At 37.8% G+C, this 17062-nt stretch overlaps 1 protein-coding gene across 2 annotated transcripts in view; it reads left to right on the top strand.

Moving 5' to 3' along the window:
• LOC127576950 (fibroblast growth factor receptor 2-like) overlaps positions 1-17062 on the top strand; it is a 78118-nt gene that overhangs the window by 8486 nt on the left and 52570 nt on the right. For both annotated transcript variants that reach the window (XM_052027776.1, XM_052027775.1), the window contains exon 3: positions 14770-15039. In XM_052027776.1, the coding sequence (XP_051883736.1) occupies positions 14770-15039 (270 nt within the window). The remainder of the gene's footprint in view (positions 1-14769; positions 15040-17062) is intronic.

Raw genomic sequence — 17062 nt, 5'->3', positions numbered from 1 at the left:
CAGTGGATGCTGAACAGAGTTATTAAAATGCGAAATAGACAGTTTCAAACATAAATCATGGTTAAAGCCTCTTTGGACTTCATTTTGGCAGCTGTGAAGTTGATGGTGTCAAATCAGTGGTGCATAAAAATAAAGCAGCCAAGCATTTTCTCTCTCTTCACCAGATTTGAACATGATAGCATAGTCTTGTAATGTAAGTAGTTCTGTTGTCTGCTTACGGATTCCAACCATAAAAAATGGGATTTGGATATAAAACAAATGTAAAGTCATCACATTAAACCAGCAAGGAATGAAGTACTTGCTACAGAAATGTAGGTTCCAGTCATCACAACTAAATTGTTGCAGATTCCCAGACTATCCAGGTTGTTTTCCATGATCAGCAGTCCTGTCTGTGTGAGAGGATAGAGTGTAATGAGGAAAGAAGAAAGAGTTGGCCACACAGTCTCCATGAAGTGTAACACCTCAACCCTTCAGAAGAGTAATGACAGTTATTTGGGTGTGTTCCAAAGCCATCAACTTTGGGCAAATGTCTTGCATTGGTGTTGTTGCAAGGAGACAAACTGGGACAAAAAATAATTCATATTGGTGTAGTTGAGGGGAAAAATGTTTGAATTTTGTGAGTAGTCAGATATGGAAATTGGTAATTAACAATGAAAAATTAATATCATCATGATACAAAGCTCATCAATGAGCATTCATTCTATATTCAAATAGTTTTAATGCATAAGATTAGACCCTTTTAAACTACATAATAATGTCAGTTATCAAGAAAGCACTTTCAATCCCGCATATGTGAATTGGTCAAACTTACGCTAAGGAAGCATTCAACCACTGGTTACTGCAGAGTCTAGAGTATTATAACTGCAGTGTATATTTATAAATTAGTACTTTTTTAGCTTTGAAAAGAAATGTGACCATACTATTTGTTGCAATTTAATGTGTTGCTTGCTCCACACACCACTGAGGCATGTTAAGTTATAATTCCCTTTAGATTAGGTTTTTTTGTTTGGTACTGGAATACTAAATTATATAGTTTGGTTGGCATGGTGTCTGGAACAAAAGAACAATTTATTTTTCCTATATTTCCAGTAGGTTTTTCAAACACAGGTGTGATCTAAAGGTGTATTAATAATAATACAAGATAATTAACCATGTGCATTAAAAGAGCACACAACAGCAGAAGTTGCACACCATCCTGATATGGAAATTTATTGCTTGTACTTCATTATCACATGGACTAAATCCTGGAACTCCCTATTCAACAGCACTATGAGAGTACTTTCAACAGAAAGACTGCAGCTTTCAAGAAAGCAACTGAACAACACCTCCTCAAGGGCAATTAAAAATGGACAATAAATATTAGCCTTGCCAGCAACATCTAGATCCTGAAAACTGAACAAATTTTTTAAAAAAAGAAGATAATGCAATTTAGTCTAACCTTTTGTCTGTTCACACTTGTCTCCTGGTTGTCAGCTAAGACTAGTCTTGACTCTAAATTGGATTAGTTTGTTCACACTTTTGCTTCATCTGTGGAATGGGAATGATGCAAATAAGTAGTAAAGAAACAAAAAAGCAACGGCATTTCAAGAGGCAAAAGATAAATTTTAACAGTCAATAGATATTATTCAAGAAATGTTCCTGAAATGCCCAGTTTATGGGCAAATATTTGTTCTGTTACTCACTTCATATTTATTGCCAACCTCAGACTAAAACTGAACATTTGATGATTTCTTGGTTATAAACCAATTTTTCCTCTTTATGTACAGACAGCTTTATTTTGATGCCCATAGTATTGCAGTGAATTAAGTGGGTAAAATGTAGTCATAGTATTTTTGGTGTTTTTACATTTGTCCTTTTCATTTACACTATAAACCTCAGAATTGTTTCTAGTGTCACTGACCCACATCTATGTAGAGTTATTTCAATGAATATTCACCCTAAGTTGCTAACTACTCAATCACAATCTTGACTTTAAATTGCAGAGGCCCATAGAATACATAGTAAGTCATAACATCAGTTAATAGAAAAGACGAGATTACACATTACACCCAGTGAAGCAAATAAAATACCTGGAGGCTCTATAAGACAGCTGATCTTTTTCTCCTAGCTGGAGAGTTTAGAATTGTGGTCATAGTCTCAGGGTAAGAGATTCAAACATTTGGGCCTGAGATGAGGAGAAATTTCTTTCTACAGTACATAGAAAAATATAGCACAGAAACAGGCCCTTCAGCCCACCATTGTCTGCGCTGACAACGATGCTAAATTAAACTAATCCCAGTTAATATTTAGGAAATTGAAATCCCCTAGAGTGGTGACTCTGTATCTGCTCTAGATGGTCAGTCAAATGTCTGGCTCCAGGCTGTCACTCCTGATCCAGCTCCAGATGGTCACTCAGTATTGAACTTTGGGTGGTCAGTCAGAGGTCAAACTCCAGGCAATCGCAATGCGTTCTGATCCAGGTGGTCACTCAGAGTGGCCACTCTATCCGGCTCCAGGTGGTCACACTGCATCTAGCTCTAGGTGGCCTCCTCTGTGTCCAATTCTGGGCATTTGCAGTGGTCTGGTCCTAATCTGCCCTAGATAGTCACTCAGGGATCTGGCTCCAGGCAGTTACTCAGTCCTCTAGTCTGACTGGATGGTCACTCTGTCAGACTCCGGGTCACTCAGTGGACAGGCTCCAGCTGGTTAGTCCTAGTCCAGCTCCAGGCAGTCACTCAGTGGTCCAGTCCAGGCAGTCACTCTGTCTGGCTTAGACTGTCACCACAGAACATAATGATTTTTATTTCTCTACCTCAAAGATTTATGTATAGTCAGTCACTAAACATATTCTCTGCAGAGATCAGCTATACTTATGGCCACTAAAGGAATCACATGATAGGGGGGCAGTATAGGAAGGTGGAGTTGAAATCAATTAACCATGAACTTGCTGAATAGCTTGAGGGGCTGAGTGGCCAACTTTAAGTCCTGCTGCTCATGGTTTTGTGTTCACTCTCTGTCAAACTGATGGGAAGTTCTATGGAATCAAGGAACATGAGCAGTGGCTACAGTTATTTTTGTTTCCTTTGTCAGTCTTGAAGCAATATTGACAATTTAAGTGAAATCAATTAACAGCATAGACCCAGAATCAGACCTGGAGCCATGTAGATCTATGTTACAGATAAAACTATCAGTTAATAATGTAAGGCAAGTTTTTATTTAGTAACTTTTCACATCTTTGGGACATTGCAAAGCACTTAACAGGGAATAAGTTATTTTTGAAGGACACTTTTGTATGTAAATCTAGCAGCCAATTTGTGTGCAGCAAGATCTCTTCAAATGGTGACACAAGAGATTCTGCAGATGCTGGAATCTGGAGCAATATACACAAAATGCTGGAGGAACTCAGCAGGTCAGGCAGCATCTATGGAGGGAAATAAATAGCCCACGTTTCAGGTCACGACCCTTCACCAGTTCTAATGAAGGGTCTCGACCCAAAACGTTGACTGTTTATCTCCTCAAATTGTACAGGGTGAATTGTTAGTTCTTTTTTGTGTTGATTGAGGAGGAAATGTTTGCATGGGCTCTGTGAGGACTTCCTTGGTGTTTTTTTTCCCCAGCATTTTTTATTTTATTTCTTTTACTCAGTTCTGAAACCAACTTTGACAACCATGTGCTTTGTATATTTTCCTACCCCTGAACAATACATTTTACCTGGATTCTTGGCAGCCATGGGACCAGGATGACAGCTGGAGCAAGGGGTGAGCAGAGCTGTGACACAAGTCTCTGTAATCTCAAAGATATGACATTGTCAAAGAAAATAGTTTATAAATTTATGACTTTGACTGCACTTACATACAGCAATAATATAGGATAAGCAGCTATAACTATGTATTTTAAGTTTGTTTTGGTCTGGGTTATAATTGCTATTGATCAAGATAATTATTGGATTCTGTTATAAAATCAGCTATTGTTTGATTCTTGTGCAGGATTGTCATTATTCCATAGCACTTGCACAAATTTTAAGTGATGACTTAAAACTCTTCAGTTCACAATTTACAAGGGTGTAGAATGCTGAATTTCTGTAAGAACCATGGCAATCCCTGACTGGATTTTGATCAATCACTAGACCTCACCTGGTAACATCACATTAAAGGCATCTGTCATGGTGGTTAGATGAGATTTACAGTTCTTTATTTATTTGTGGTTAGGTCATTTATCAGTTTGTCTATGTTGTCTTGAAGTTAAATCAGTGGGATGTCATCCTTCATAGTGCAGTAGTATAGACAGTTGAAGCAAAGAATGTATGTTCATTCTGGCTTAAAAATGACCTACCAGAGAACATCACTATTAAGGTCCCTTTAAGGGAACTGAACAATCACAAAGACTTTCATGACTAGTTATTTCTGCTTCCAGTTGCTTCTGTTAAAAGAATGCTGGTGTCTTCATAGGATGAATTGGTTTGGAGGAGTTTCTGAGCCAGGCAGTACAAGGGGCTGTGTAGAAATGCAATCAACTGTGTGTTAATGCCTCTCCCTTGTACCATCAATCTCACTAACTATTTAACATCAGTTCCACGAAGTATTGTCAACATTCATTACATAAACAAGTATTGTAAAAACAACAAAAATTAAGCAAAGTATATTACATTTAGGAATAATATTTTATGGATTTACATATGATAACCAAATGTTTGCAACATGGCCTGTTGAAACCTGTTTAATTCGTCCATCAGATTTTAATGAATTAAACTGTAGCCCTGTTTGAAACTGTCTGAGCCAAGTTCATGTTTTGAATCTTGTAAAAAACTGACTTGGTCTGATGTCTAATGCAGAAGGCAGGTGTTCCAGACTTCCTTAAGTGCATGTTAAAGTCATTGTATAGCATGTTAATGCCAGGCTTGTTTTTCTCATTTCCTTATTTATATCTTCTCCCTGGCAATTTCACAAATAACATTCACAGATGAAATTAGCCTACCCATTTTGAATGACTAGGCTAATTTACATATAATTTGCTGTTAATTAGACTGATCAAAATTGATAAGCAAATGAATTATTTTATCACTTTTTTTTGGTTTCATAGGTATCGCTGTTCAAAAATACTGAATGTCGATGGAGCTCTAATTTAGTCATAAATAGAAATATTCAATTTGCTGATGTAGTATACATTTTGCAGCTTTGTCAGGAAAAAGTAGTGATGGAATATATGCCCATCTCATAAAAATTGAAATAATTCTAGCAGCTTAAAAATGTTTAATAGATGAAGGAAAATGTATGGATTCTGGTCTTCTGGGAAGAGGAGAGCATGCCAGAGGATCCCAAAGATAATGTAATCATGACCATCTTCAAGAAAAGAGAAGTCTGTTTATAATACTTATACATGAAACTCCCTGCTGTCTGCCGCAAGGAAAGTCATCGCAAGGATCGTCCCCAGCTGATCCCTCCCAGTCACCTTTCTATGTCAGCTAAACAATGACGTGCAAGCTGATCCAAACAAAATGTTACTTGTGCTATTGAGCATCACCTGTCCCAACTGTGGCAGAGCTGTGGGTCCAGTGTAGGATTCAATAGCTATCTCAGAAGCTACAGATCTGGAGTGAAGCCAAGCCACCTATGTGGGTTTGCCTCAGAAGAAGTTAAAGTATATTCATCTTTCTGAACAGAACTATTACAGAATAATGTTGGAGGTGAATGTAATGACTACCTTTGTAGCTTTCCTCCCCTCCCCCACCAAATTGAAAAGTTGAATTCTGTTCTGTATCTTTGAGAAACAATGGGAAAAAAATCAATATGGGGAAATGTATGTTTGTCTATTTTGAAAGTAGACCTGTAGTAGTTTGGTGATTTTTGCTATTATAGTCCCAGTATGGGAAAGTTTTTTCCCCTATTAATATGAGTTGAGAAAATCGCATGTTCAATTATTAAAAAAAGATTGAAAAAAAGTTTGCAGTTTCATCCACCAGCAGTTAGGGTGGGAATTCTCAGACATTCTTGCTGTGCTCTATATCAGGGAGATTTGCTTTTACTGCCCTTTCCCATTCTCCACTAATTATAAACAGAGAGTAAAAATTATTCATTTTAATAATTGTGTCCATGTGTAACACTCACATTCCCAGTGAATGTACCTCCACCCCCATTGGACAACATTAGTTCCAGGACAAGTGGTAAACTCAGGTTCTTTTGAATTCTTAAGTCATTTACTGGAGAACAGTAACAGAGGTGGTTTTCCTTCGTCCTTAGCTTAACCTTTCTCTTTGGACTACCTTCTCCTGAGGGAGGAAAGCTGGAATCAAAGCAGTAATGGGAAGGGAAACCTGAACACGCCAAATGGGGTCTGAACTTATCGGGGCTGTCTGTGGCCAGCAATCATTCTTGGAATCTGGCCACTTGATTCTATTGGGTGAAAGGTAGAGGAAGGAGGCACAATCTCAGGATAGTTAGCCATTTAGATCTGATTTCAGGAAAAACTTCTTCATTCAAGGTTGTGAATCTTTGGAGTTCTCTATACAGGGGGCTGTGGATGCTTGGTTATTGAAAATATTCAAGGCAGTATTCATTGGATTGTTGGAATGCAGGAAAATTGAGTGATATGGGCATAGGGCAGAAAAGTGAATGTCATCATCATTTGTTCAAAGGACAAAGCAAGATCATGGGGTCTTGCAGCCATTCCAGTTTCTTACATTCCTATGTCTTGCACTTGTGTAATAACACCTTTCATTCACTCAGGACACCCTAAAATGCACAGCTAGTGAAGTAATTTCAAAGGGTGGTCACTATTATGGTGTTGGAAACATGACAGTCAATTCACAGTTAGCTAACTCCCACAAATACTAGTGTGGTAAACACTGGAAGATTTGTTTTAATTCTGTTAATTGAGGGATTAATGTTCACAAAAACATTGGGAATAACTTCCCACCATCTTTTTTTTTGAAATCATGGATTGGGATCTTTTGCATCTACCTGAGAGCAAATAGGCCATAATCCAAAAGACAGGACATCTAACAGTTCAGATCAGATTAGATTAGTTTATTGTCATATACACCAGGGTGCAACGAAATTTCTCGCTCGCGTGAAGCTCAGAGTAAACAGTGTACACAGTAATAATAAATAAAACAATAAGTACAGCGACGAATGCAAAACAGCAGAATGGTGCAAAGTACAACACAACGGTGAAAAGATAGTAATGCAATCTGAAAAAGTGAAAAAAGAAATGCTGAAGTGACAATAACAGAATAACCAAGAGAAGTAGAATTAAAGGTTTGAGAATGTGGCAGCACCACTGGGAAGGGGATCTGAAAGAGGTGATTGGTTCAGAAGTCTGATAGTGGGGAAGAAACTGTTCTTGAGTCCAGTCATCTGGGCTGTCAAGCTCCCGTATCTTCTCCCACAAGGTAGAAGAGAGAAAAGGGAATGGCCATGGTGGCAGGCATCTTTGACGATACTATAAGCCTTCCTGAAGCAACGCACTGTGAAGATGGACTGGATGGAAGGAAGTGATGAGCTTGTGATGGACTGGGCAGTGTTTACCACTCTCTGCAGGTTCCGTCAGCCTAGAGCAGCATAGTTGCAAAACCAGGCTGAGATGCACCCATCAAGATATTTTCTATAGTGCACTTGTAGAAGTCCGAGAGGATTCTCATGGACAAGATGAATTTTCTCAGACATCCTAAGAAGAACATATGCTGACGCACTTTCACCCCTGCTTCCCTCCTTCCGCTTCCTTAAGTCAACAACCAGCTCTTTCGTCTTGCAGATGTTAAGGGCTGGGTTGTTGTTCTGATACCATAATACAAGGTTCGAGATCTCTTTTGTGCACTCTGTCTTGTCATTATTGTTGGTCCGGCTGATAACAGTGGTATCGTCGGCGAGCTTAAAGTTCGAGTTTGCACTACTCTCCCTCAGTACTGCACTGAAGAGTCAGCCTAGATTTTGAACAAGTCTTTGGAAGGAGACTTGAATCTTCAACTTTCTTAGTCATGTTAGAGACCAATCGAGCCACAGCAGACAAGTAAATGCTGAATATATTTATATTTTTAACTGAAATTCTGTCACAGTACTGTAGTGTTAAGGATTTAGCAAAATTGTGAATATATAAACCTGCCATAAAAGGAAATATTTTGGAAAATGATTTAGATTTCCCTCCATTGATCAAATATCCATGGACAGTCTGCTGATCTCCTGCTGTAGCAACAGTGGAAGATGGGTTATACTGTGTCTCTGCTGTTGCTTCAGGTAGGAGCATTGTGTACAGGAACCCCAACTTTTCCTGGCTCAGACAGGATCTGACATGTTTATTAGAATGACAATCTTTTTTTAAACAAAATATTTGATTGGTCCCATCACACCAGACCAGGGTTTGGTACGGAGAGAGTAAGGCACTCTGCAAGCTACATTCCACCCCATATTTGCTTCCGTGTGCATTTTGCTTTGCAACGATCAATCCAAACTTATTGGTCATTATTAATAAAGTGTCATAAATATCAAGACATTTTCTCTCTCCTTTAATGTAGTTTGATTTGAGGATTGTTTTAACCAGCATGTTACGTGCAGTCTACTTTTCAGAACATTTTGGCAGTGTTATTTCACAGAGTGATTAACATTGGGGAAAGTATTGAATATATTACTTTTGTCTTAAGGTGGCTAAGGGTATGTGATAATTATGCTGTGCTTCAGTAACAAGAGTGCTATGTATGTTGGAAAATCAATGCACAATGGCAAAGAGAGAAGAGAATTGTCTTGATCTCCCTGTCCTTTCTTTACATTCACTGGATTAACTAAATGTAACGAACTGTTAAGTGGGTGGAAAAAAGAGAGCACCTTACTCTGGCATCTGACAGCAAGAATAGAGCATTATGGGCATGTCCTGCAGATAATGTTGATGTTGGTAATGCTTCAACCGATTCCTCTTCAAGGTAAGGAATTAGAGACTTATAGTAGGCTGAACTAGGGTTGAATGAAATGTGTATGAGCAGCTCTTTGCACTTGCTGTGATAGTGTCACTGGGTTGTGATTTTGGACACTTCTTGTGCACTGATTCTATGATATTGTTTAAGACTTTGTGAGGATTTAAGGTGATGATCAAATGTTGGAGCATTCCTTTCTTTTGATGCTGTATTTTAAGCAGGTTGCAAACGAGGTTGAACATAATGAGACCAACCAACCTGGTCGAGAGTTTAACGATGCATCTTGGCCTCAGTTTCAATAGAACATTCCCTGCTGCAAAAGTGGTGTTCATTTTCTTAAATGAGCCATAGCTCTAACATGTCAGAGAATCCTTTCAGCCTAGTTGGTGAATAGAATTTAATGAATTCTCAATTTCACAGCAAAAAAAAATTGCTGAAACGCAGATGTTGAATATATCAGACCAACAAGATACCTCCATCCTTTCCATTCTTGTGAAGGCCTTGAATAAGTTGGGGTTACTAACCTTCCAGCCACCTGTTAGATTTGGCGGTTGTAACCCTTTTTTTAAACAGTGATTTGCATGCCTTTTTTCATCATTTAAAATTGTTAACTTCAATTTGAAAAGTTCAAAGACCAGCATACATTCCAGGTTATTCTGTTCTCAGAATAACAGAATGCATTTTTGTATCATTCATGGTAATCTCCATATGATGTTAATACGGTTTTATTGAGACATCAGTTAAATGGAGCTTACTGAGGAAGGTATACAGAGGAAAAGAAAATGGACAATTTAATTCTTTGGCAGGAAATAAAATAAAATGAAAACTTTTGATAACTCCCAGCTTTATAATGGACTGAAGTGAACACATTGGAACAAATTAATTAAAAACATTAATATTAATTAAAAGAGAGCTTTTAACAATTGCCTTCTAATTGTCTTTTTTGGCAACTCCTCTCAAGCTGAATGCACTAAAAATGGCTGGCGTAAAGCTGAGGAGCCAGATACAAAGTGCATCTGGCCCTTCAGCTCAGTACATTATGGAATTCCCCTGGGTGCAGTGGTGAAGCAGGAGTTCAGAACAGGCTGACACACAGCTTGGAACCTGCCAACATTTCGCTACAGAACTGCCAACTACCACTCAACCTGGTTACTCCAACACAATCTGTTCCCCTGAGAGGATATCTTCGTCTTATATACAATTATCTAATAGTATGTCACATAGTTAGCTTATTCAAAAAATAGTTCTCAGTTATTCAGTTTGAGACCATCAATAGGATAGTCTTAACATGTGGAAGAGTTCGAAGTTGACAATCGTGTGATTGCATTAAGAATATAAAGCTATAAATATCACTTGTACACAGTGGACTTGTAGTGTAGTATTTGGCACTTGCATTCTGTCTCTGTGGTTGTAGTTTTTTGGAGTTAGGTTGGAATATTTGCTCCTTCCTGTCTATAGTAAATGTGACTGCTTCTGCCAACTTCTTGAAGATAGAACTACAGCCAAGGAGGAAATCTTTTAAGAGCCTGTTATCGTTTCCTTTAGTGACATGTAAAAATTCTGCAAGCAGAATCACAGAAGTTTTCACAGTTCTTCCAAACCTTCAGCGAAAGAGCAGAGTGCTAGCTAAAGAGCAGACACTTGCTAGCCATCCTTTGATTTTATTCATGTAATTATTTTTTAAATGGATATGCCTGCACTATACCTTGGTAATTTGCACTTCATAATTGAAAACTCGCAAGTGAAGGTTTGAGATAAAACACAAATATTCAGCAGATCAGACAACATCTACGGAGAGAGACATGAGGAGTTTCTGGAATCCCAAACTTGCTGACTGAGCTCCACTGTCTGTTTCCCAGCTGCACTCTGCTGCTAAGTTCACCCTCTTTCTCTGTTCACAAATAATGTATGACCTGCGGTAGCACTTATTTTAGATGTTCAGCATTGGTGGTATTTTGGCTTTTTTTAAAGCGAAAATTGGAGGCTCCCTGAAGCTTGTCCTATTTCAGCACATCAACAGCACTTCTTAATTTATCATTTTCCAGTTCCCAATTAAATAATGACAGCCCTGAAACATATTTTTCCATAAAATCCTTTCACCAACTGATATAAATACAGGTTGAATTTTGTAACAAAATATTTTATTCTGTGAAAGTTATAACATAATAAATTGTTTATAATTCAATTTTGTATTTAATGCCACTGTTCTGCCTTTACATAGAATGAATTTCAAAGTCTCACATTTTAACTTTTTTATCTGAAACTTCAGTCCATTTAGAAAAAAACAGCTTTCCATGTAGAATTAAGAATGTAGCAGATAATAGAGTTGAACTGCATTATGTTAAAACTAAAAGACAGCCATGCCAAAGGAGAATGCACAAGTGGTCAATTCACTAGGTCAAGTTAGCCAGGGCTATCATTTAAGAAGATATGAACAAAGTATAGTTGGGTCAAATAAACAATAGATAGAATTTTTAGTAAGTGTATGTCAAAAGTTGAAAAAAATTGCTGAAGACCTCTCTAATCTGTTAATATTGCAAGACATGTATGTAGCTCAAAACAAAATCAAGTTGAGTTTCTAATATACAAGCTATTAATTTGGGTGGAATTTAATAATAGGATTGTTTACTGAAGAGTCTAATAATTTTTTACCAAGCATAAATATACACTTAATGAGAATTTTCTTTTATGTAGCATGTTTATTATTGAAAAATATCCCAAGATGCTCGAGCTATAAGGAAAACGTGTACACTGAGTTAAAGCAGGAACTATTATGAAGCTTGCTGGAAGAGATGAAGTTTATTGGTGGAAGAGGTAGTTCAAGTACAGAACCAAAGAGGCCAAATAATCCTCAGGTTTATGCGTCCAGTCTAATGTGGTATTCTAACAGGAAGGATTTCTACTTAAATGTAGTACATAGTGATAGTGCATTAATAATAAATTAAATCACATGTACAAAATTATTTCTTGCCCCCCCCCCCACCATCCCCTTCACCCTGCCACTAGTTTGTTTTATAATGGATGGAGGTGCCAGGCGATATTGGTGCTTATGCCCCAAGAATTCTTAATTTGGGTTCTGTCAATTTCACACAGTTCTTTGATTCTGTTGGTATGTCGTGACTCTAAATCATTAAAGGAACAGATTAGACCTGCACATAATAACAAAAGAATCAGGAAAGTAACTGCTTAATTTTATGATTTCATAAATAAAAATAACAGTCAGATAAGTTATTACTATTTGGAAATATTGCTTAGAATGGAAATAAATTGTGCAAGGCAATTTGAGTTTTCTCCTGAAGTATATAATCCAGTTGATTCATTGCTGCTGCTAAACTTCATTAAGTAGGCAGTGCTGAGCTGTATGATGATATTTCATCGTTTTTACTAATGTAATTTTTTTCATGTGCATATGGTAGGCAGCATATGTGGATTCTTGTTGAGAGAATTATTGCTTTTTTACCTTGTAGATTACTATAACTGTATTTATGAACATCCACAAATTTGCCTTGCAACCCATGCAGTTCTTGTCCTTCTGATGTCACTGGAGTGTGCTGCACTTAATACAGATTCTTGTGATGTGAAAACTGTTTTATATTTCCCTTGATGTAAAGTAGTAGCACTAAAGTCGGTAAAGTAAACTTTATTGTACTTTGTTTCTGATAAAACTTGAATCTCGAACAGAACGAGGGAGGCAGGGTTGAATGGATCCCTGGAAATTTGTAAATACATAATTGCTATTATACTGTGTGTATGTGTGAGATGGGGCGGACGTTGGGGTAGGAGGGGAAGAGCCAAAGAGATGGTGGAGAAAAGTACATCAATTAAAGTATGAAAGGTTCTATATAAGAAGTCTGAAAATGCAGCTTACTAATTTGTAACAAAGTATTGACAGTAGGGAGATGGAGCTTATTGCTTGGGGAGTCTGCAATGAATAATTACTGTTTTCACGTCTCTGAAGAAACTCGTCTTATAAAATGTTGTTCCTTCAAGGCTTTTTCACCCAGAGTGCAATTAAAAGTAATTTTGCAGTCACTTTGTCATCTGGGAATGTAGACACCAGTCATATCAAATTGCCTCACACAGTCTTCATGGAGTGTAGTGCAAGCAATACTTGGTGATTCATTACAGCAGTTCCTTGTTGAAACCTGAAAGGCCAGAAGTAATTTTCTTAACATAATTACAGCTTAATTAAAGTGACATGTCTCAGATGGGTTTCTTGTAATGGATGTCATTCTGTTGGAAAATGAGTTCTGTCTTTTATGCAATTTTATAATTTAGTCGGATATGAAAGACTGAACTAAAAATATAAAGACCCCTCAAGATCACTATGTAATTTGTACTGCATAGCCTGGAAAAATATGAACAGTATATTAAGTTGATTTTTTTGCATAATTCTGTATTATAGCTTCCCCACTCACATCCACTGTCAGCATACTATATATCTGGTCCTTTGCTTTTCTTGAGCCAATCATTAATTGGAACTTGGTATTGGCTCAGCAACTGCTACCCATCTGATGTTTGCCTCCTACATATATCCTCATTCCTTTATTGGGAGGAATGTACTCGGCACTTTGTTTCTTCTGACCGTTCCTTTCTGACACATTACAATTTGGATCAGGAACATAATGGAGTGCAGGACAAACCCATCACCATGGTACTCCTTCCTGGGTAAAATTAGAAAACTTGTTGCAAACTTCCTGGTCATTTGCAGTCTGGCTGTGCCACTGGCACCTGTAGAAGTACTTTTTGTAATGGCTGCCATAATTCAAGATGAGTTCCCCTTCCAAGGCAGGGGAGCTGGACTGGGTCAAAGAATTTTTTCAAATTCTTTTTAGTTCTGTGCGGCCATTCTACAGACGGAAGTTAATTGATCCATTCCCGACAATGTCTCAGAGGGAATAGAGCACTGGTGCAATTATGAATAGCTGGAGAATTTTTCAAGGGTATTGACGAAAGAATTTCTAGGAACCTCCAAGAAGGTCTTCCCTCACACCCCCACGTGCAACTTTGATGTGAGTGGGGCAAAGGAAAATCCTACACAAATCCTCAGCATCTGGTTGAAAGCAGCAAAATCCCAACAGAACTGGGATCCAGCCCATTTTGTGTCTCCTCAGGCATAACCCTTGTGATCTCCAGCCCCAAGAATTTCAGGGCAGTTGTTTTTCTGCTAGTCGACATTTGTGTTTTATCTTCAGAGGTGTTTTGATGTGCATGTATCTACACATTTTGCAAGATGTACCAACAATGCTATTAATGTCTTGCCTTGAAATTATCTCCTGATCCACAAGCTTTCGCAATATCATGTTGATTAACATCTTTTTAAACAAAAAGAAGCATAACTGCAGGTAGAAATTATTCTGATAAGTAAGAAAAGCAGTTGCATATCAAGGCAGAGTTGCTGGATATACTTCAGTATGCTACCATATAATTATATTACTGTGCTTTCAATTTTCAGTGAACCCTCAACAAATAATGCTTTGCTGGGAATTCTTAATTAATTTCTTTTTGTACTCTAGTCATGATTTTATTCCTAAATAGATATGCTATATATCTAATGCATTCTGATCCTGGTGTAAGCAATGAGAATGGGCATAATTTATCTTTCCGTAATTGGGTATAATGAGTGATACCAGATTGGCTGCTTTACTATGCTCTCTGCTCCATTCCCCTCCATTGACTTCCTGCATCGCCTGTTTTAAACTTTTGTAAAGAATTAAAATCACTTTCAGTAAATCTAATGGCAAATGTGATTTAATTTCCAGTGTTAACTTTTGGCTCATTGTTGCTTTTGTTTTTAAGCCAAAATGGGGCATCAACTGAAGTCAGATTTTTCTGACCAATATTGCAACTTTCCTTTTCCTTCCCATCCCTTCCTTTTTCTTGCTTTGCAGAGCCTCCATCAATCTACCAAATCTCTCAGCCTGAAGTGCACACAGCGCATCCAGGAGATTTGCTTCAAATGCAATGTCCTTTGAAAGAGGATGTACAGAACATCATTTGGACTAAAGTTGGGGAGCAATTAGGGCACAACAATAAGACTTACATTATCAGAGAGTACTTGCAGATTAGTGATGCCACACATGAGGATTCGGGCCTCTATGCTTGTACCACAATTAGACCAGTAGGCAGTGGTACAGTATACTTCATTGTTAACATTACAGGTGAGTAATATTTCAACTAGACATTCAATAAAGCTCAACCTTTATATTGGTTGTCTCTCCAGACATAAGTTTGGCTCAGAGATTGAAGGTGGCAGGTGGAGGGGAGGGGGGTGTGGTTAGGGTTGGGATTAATGATGCAGTGGGTGGTGGTGGCTTAGAAGAATTAAACTTGTGTGGCATTTTGGACAAATAGAAATTGAAAACCAAACTGAAAGGCTGTAAGGCAGAATTAGGAGAATGACAGATTTCATAAAGAGTTATATTGTCCTTGGATTAAGACTTATTCTGTTTCAGCACTCATCCAATTTTTGCAATAACATAGGATACAATAATACTAAATAAAAGTCATGTCAGATCATGCTGTTGGATGCATTTTAGTTAGGCAAGTCATTTAAGAGTAAAACAAAAATACATATTTTAAGGTAGTGATTTATTTTGCATCTGCAAAGGGTGCTCAAAATTGAGTAATTAAACTGTACATTTCATAAGGATCTTCTTGGTGTAGTAATTGTTGATTTTAATGCACTTCCTTGTTTTGAGATAGCACTTGAGCTGTGATTGGCCCTCAAAGTTAGTTCTTTAACTTGGCTCATTTATCTCTATGGTAGAGTTGTATTACAGGCAGGTTATTGCAAGCATCTTCCATAATTTTTCCAGTAGGTAGTGTTGAGATTATTTAGCTCTAAAAATAATGTTTGGCTTTGGAAGGAACAATTTAAATCATCAAAGATGATAAAGTTTCATATTATGTACAGTGCAAATCTTGGATATGACAAGGAGAGTTGAGAGAGAGAAATCTGTAATGCATCTAGATTTCCTAAAGGCATTTCACAAGGTGCTGCATAAAAGGCTGATGCATGAATTATGAGCCCAAGGTATTGGAGGAAGTGTGTTAACATGGATTGAAGGCTGGCTGTCACACAGAAAGCAAAGAGTTGGAATAAATGGGTCCTTTTCAGGCTGAAGGGATGTAAAATACCCCAAAGATAGGTTCTTGGCCCTCAGATGTTTATGTTACTGACCTGGAGGAGGAAACAAAATGTAAGATTTCCAAGTTTGCTGATGATGTGAACATAGGTAGAGGGCATGTTATGATGAGGACATTGTGATTCTGTAACAGGATATAGATAGATTGAGTGATTGGGTGAGAACCTGGCAAATGGAGTTTAATGTGGGAAAAGTATGAGGACATGCACTTTGGTAAGAGGAATCAAAATAAGGATCGTGATCTAAATACAGAGGGACTACAAATGAGTGAAGTTGAGAGGGATATAGGTGTTCTAGTGCATGACTCACAAATGTTAGCAGGCAGGTCCAACAAATAATTAAGAAGACAAACAACATGTTGGCCTTTATTGTGAAGGGGTTGGAATTTAAGAATAGAGAGGTTTTGTTACTGTTGTACAGGGTATTAGTGAGACCTAGAATATTGTGCACAGTTTTGGTCCCCTTACCTAAAAAAGGATATGGTAGGATTGGAGGCAGTTAAAAGGAGATTCACCAGGCTTTTCTTGGGATCAGAAGGTTGTTCTCTTTGAGAGAAGCTAGATAATTTGGGTTTGTGTTCTTTGGAGTTTAGAAGAATGAGGGGTGACCTTATTTAAACAAATAAGATTCTAAGGGGGCTTGACAGGATAGATTTTGAGCAGGACAGTGACAAACAAGGGGACAAAGCTACAAGATAAGGGGCCAGTCATTTATTTTCTTCTCTTGGAGGGTAATGGATCTCTGGAAATCTCTGCCCCCACAGATTGTGGAGGCCAGATCATTAAATATATTTAAAGTGGAGGAAGATAAATATTTGAACGATTGAGGAATTGAGGGTTATGGGGAAATGGCACAAAAGGAGTTGAGACCAATACAGATCAGCCATGATCATATTGGATGGTGGGGCAGGTTTGAGGGGAGGAGTGGCCTACTCCTGCTCCTACTTTCTTGTGCTCTTGTGTTGGATATTGATATTTGAATTATTTTTATCTAATTAATACTGCAAATCAATAGGGATAGGATTATTTTCCTTTGG

The sequence above is a fragment of the Pristis pectinata genome, chromosome 12 (assembly GCF_009764475.1).
Source record: "Pristis pectinata isolate sPriPec2 chromosome 12, sPriPec2.1.pri, whole genome shotgun sequence".
NCBI classification, from domain to species: domain Eukaryota; kingdom Metazoa; phylum Chordata; class Chondrichthyes; order Rhinopristiformes; family Pristidae; genus Pristis; species Pristis pectinata.
The sequence above is the reverse complement of the archived record's forward strand: the minus strand, read 5'-3'. Positions and strand labels throughout refer to the sequence as shown.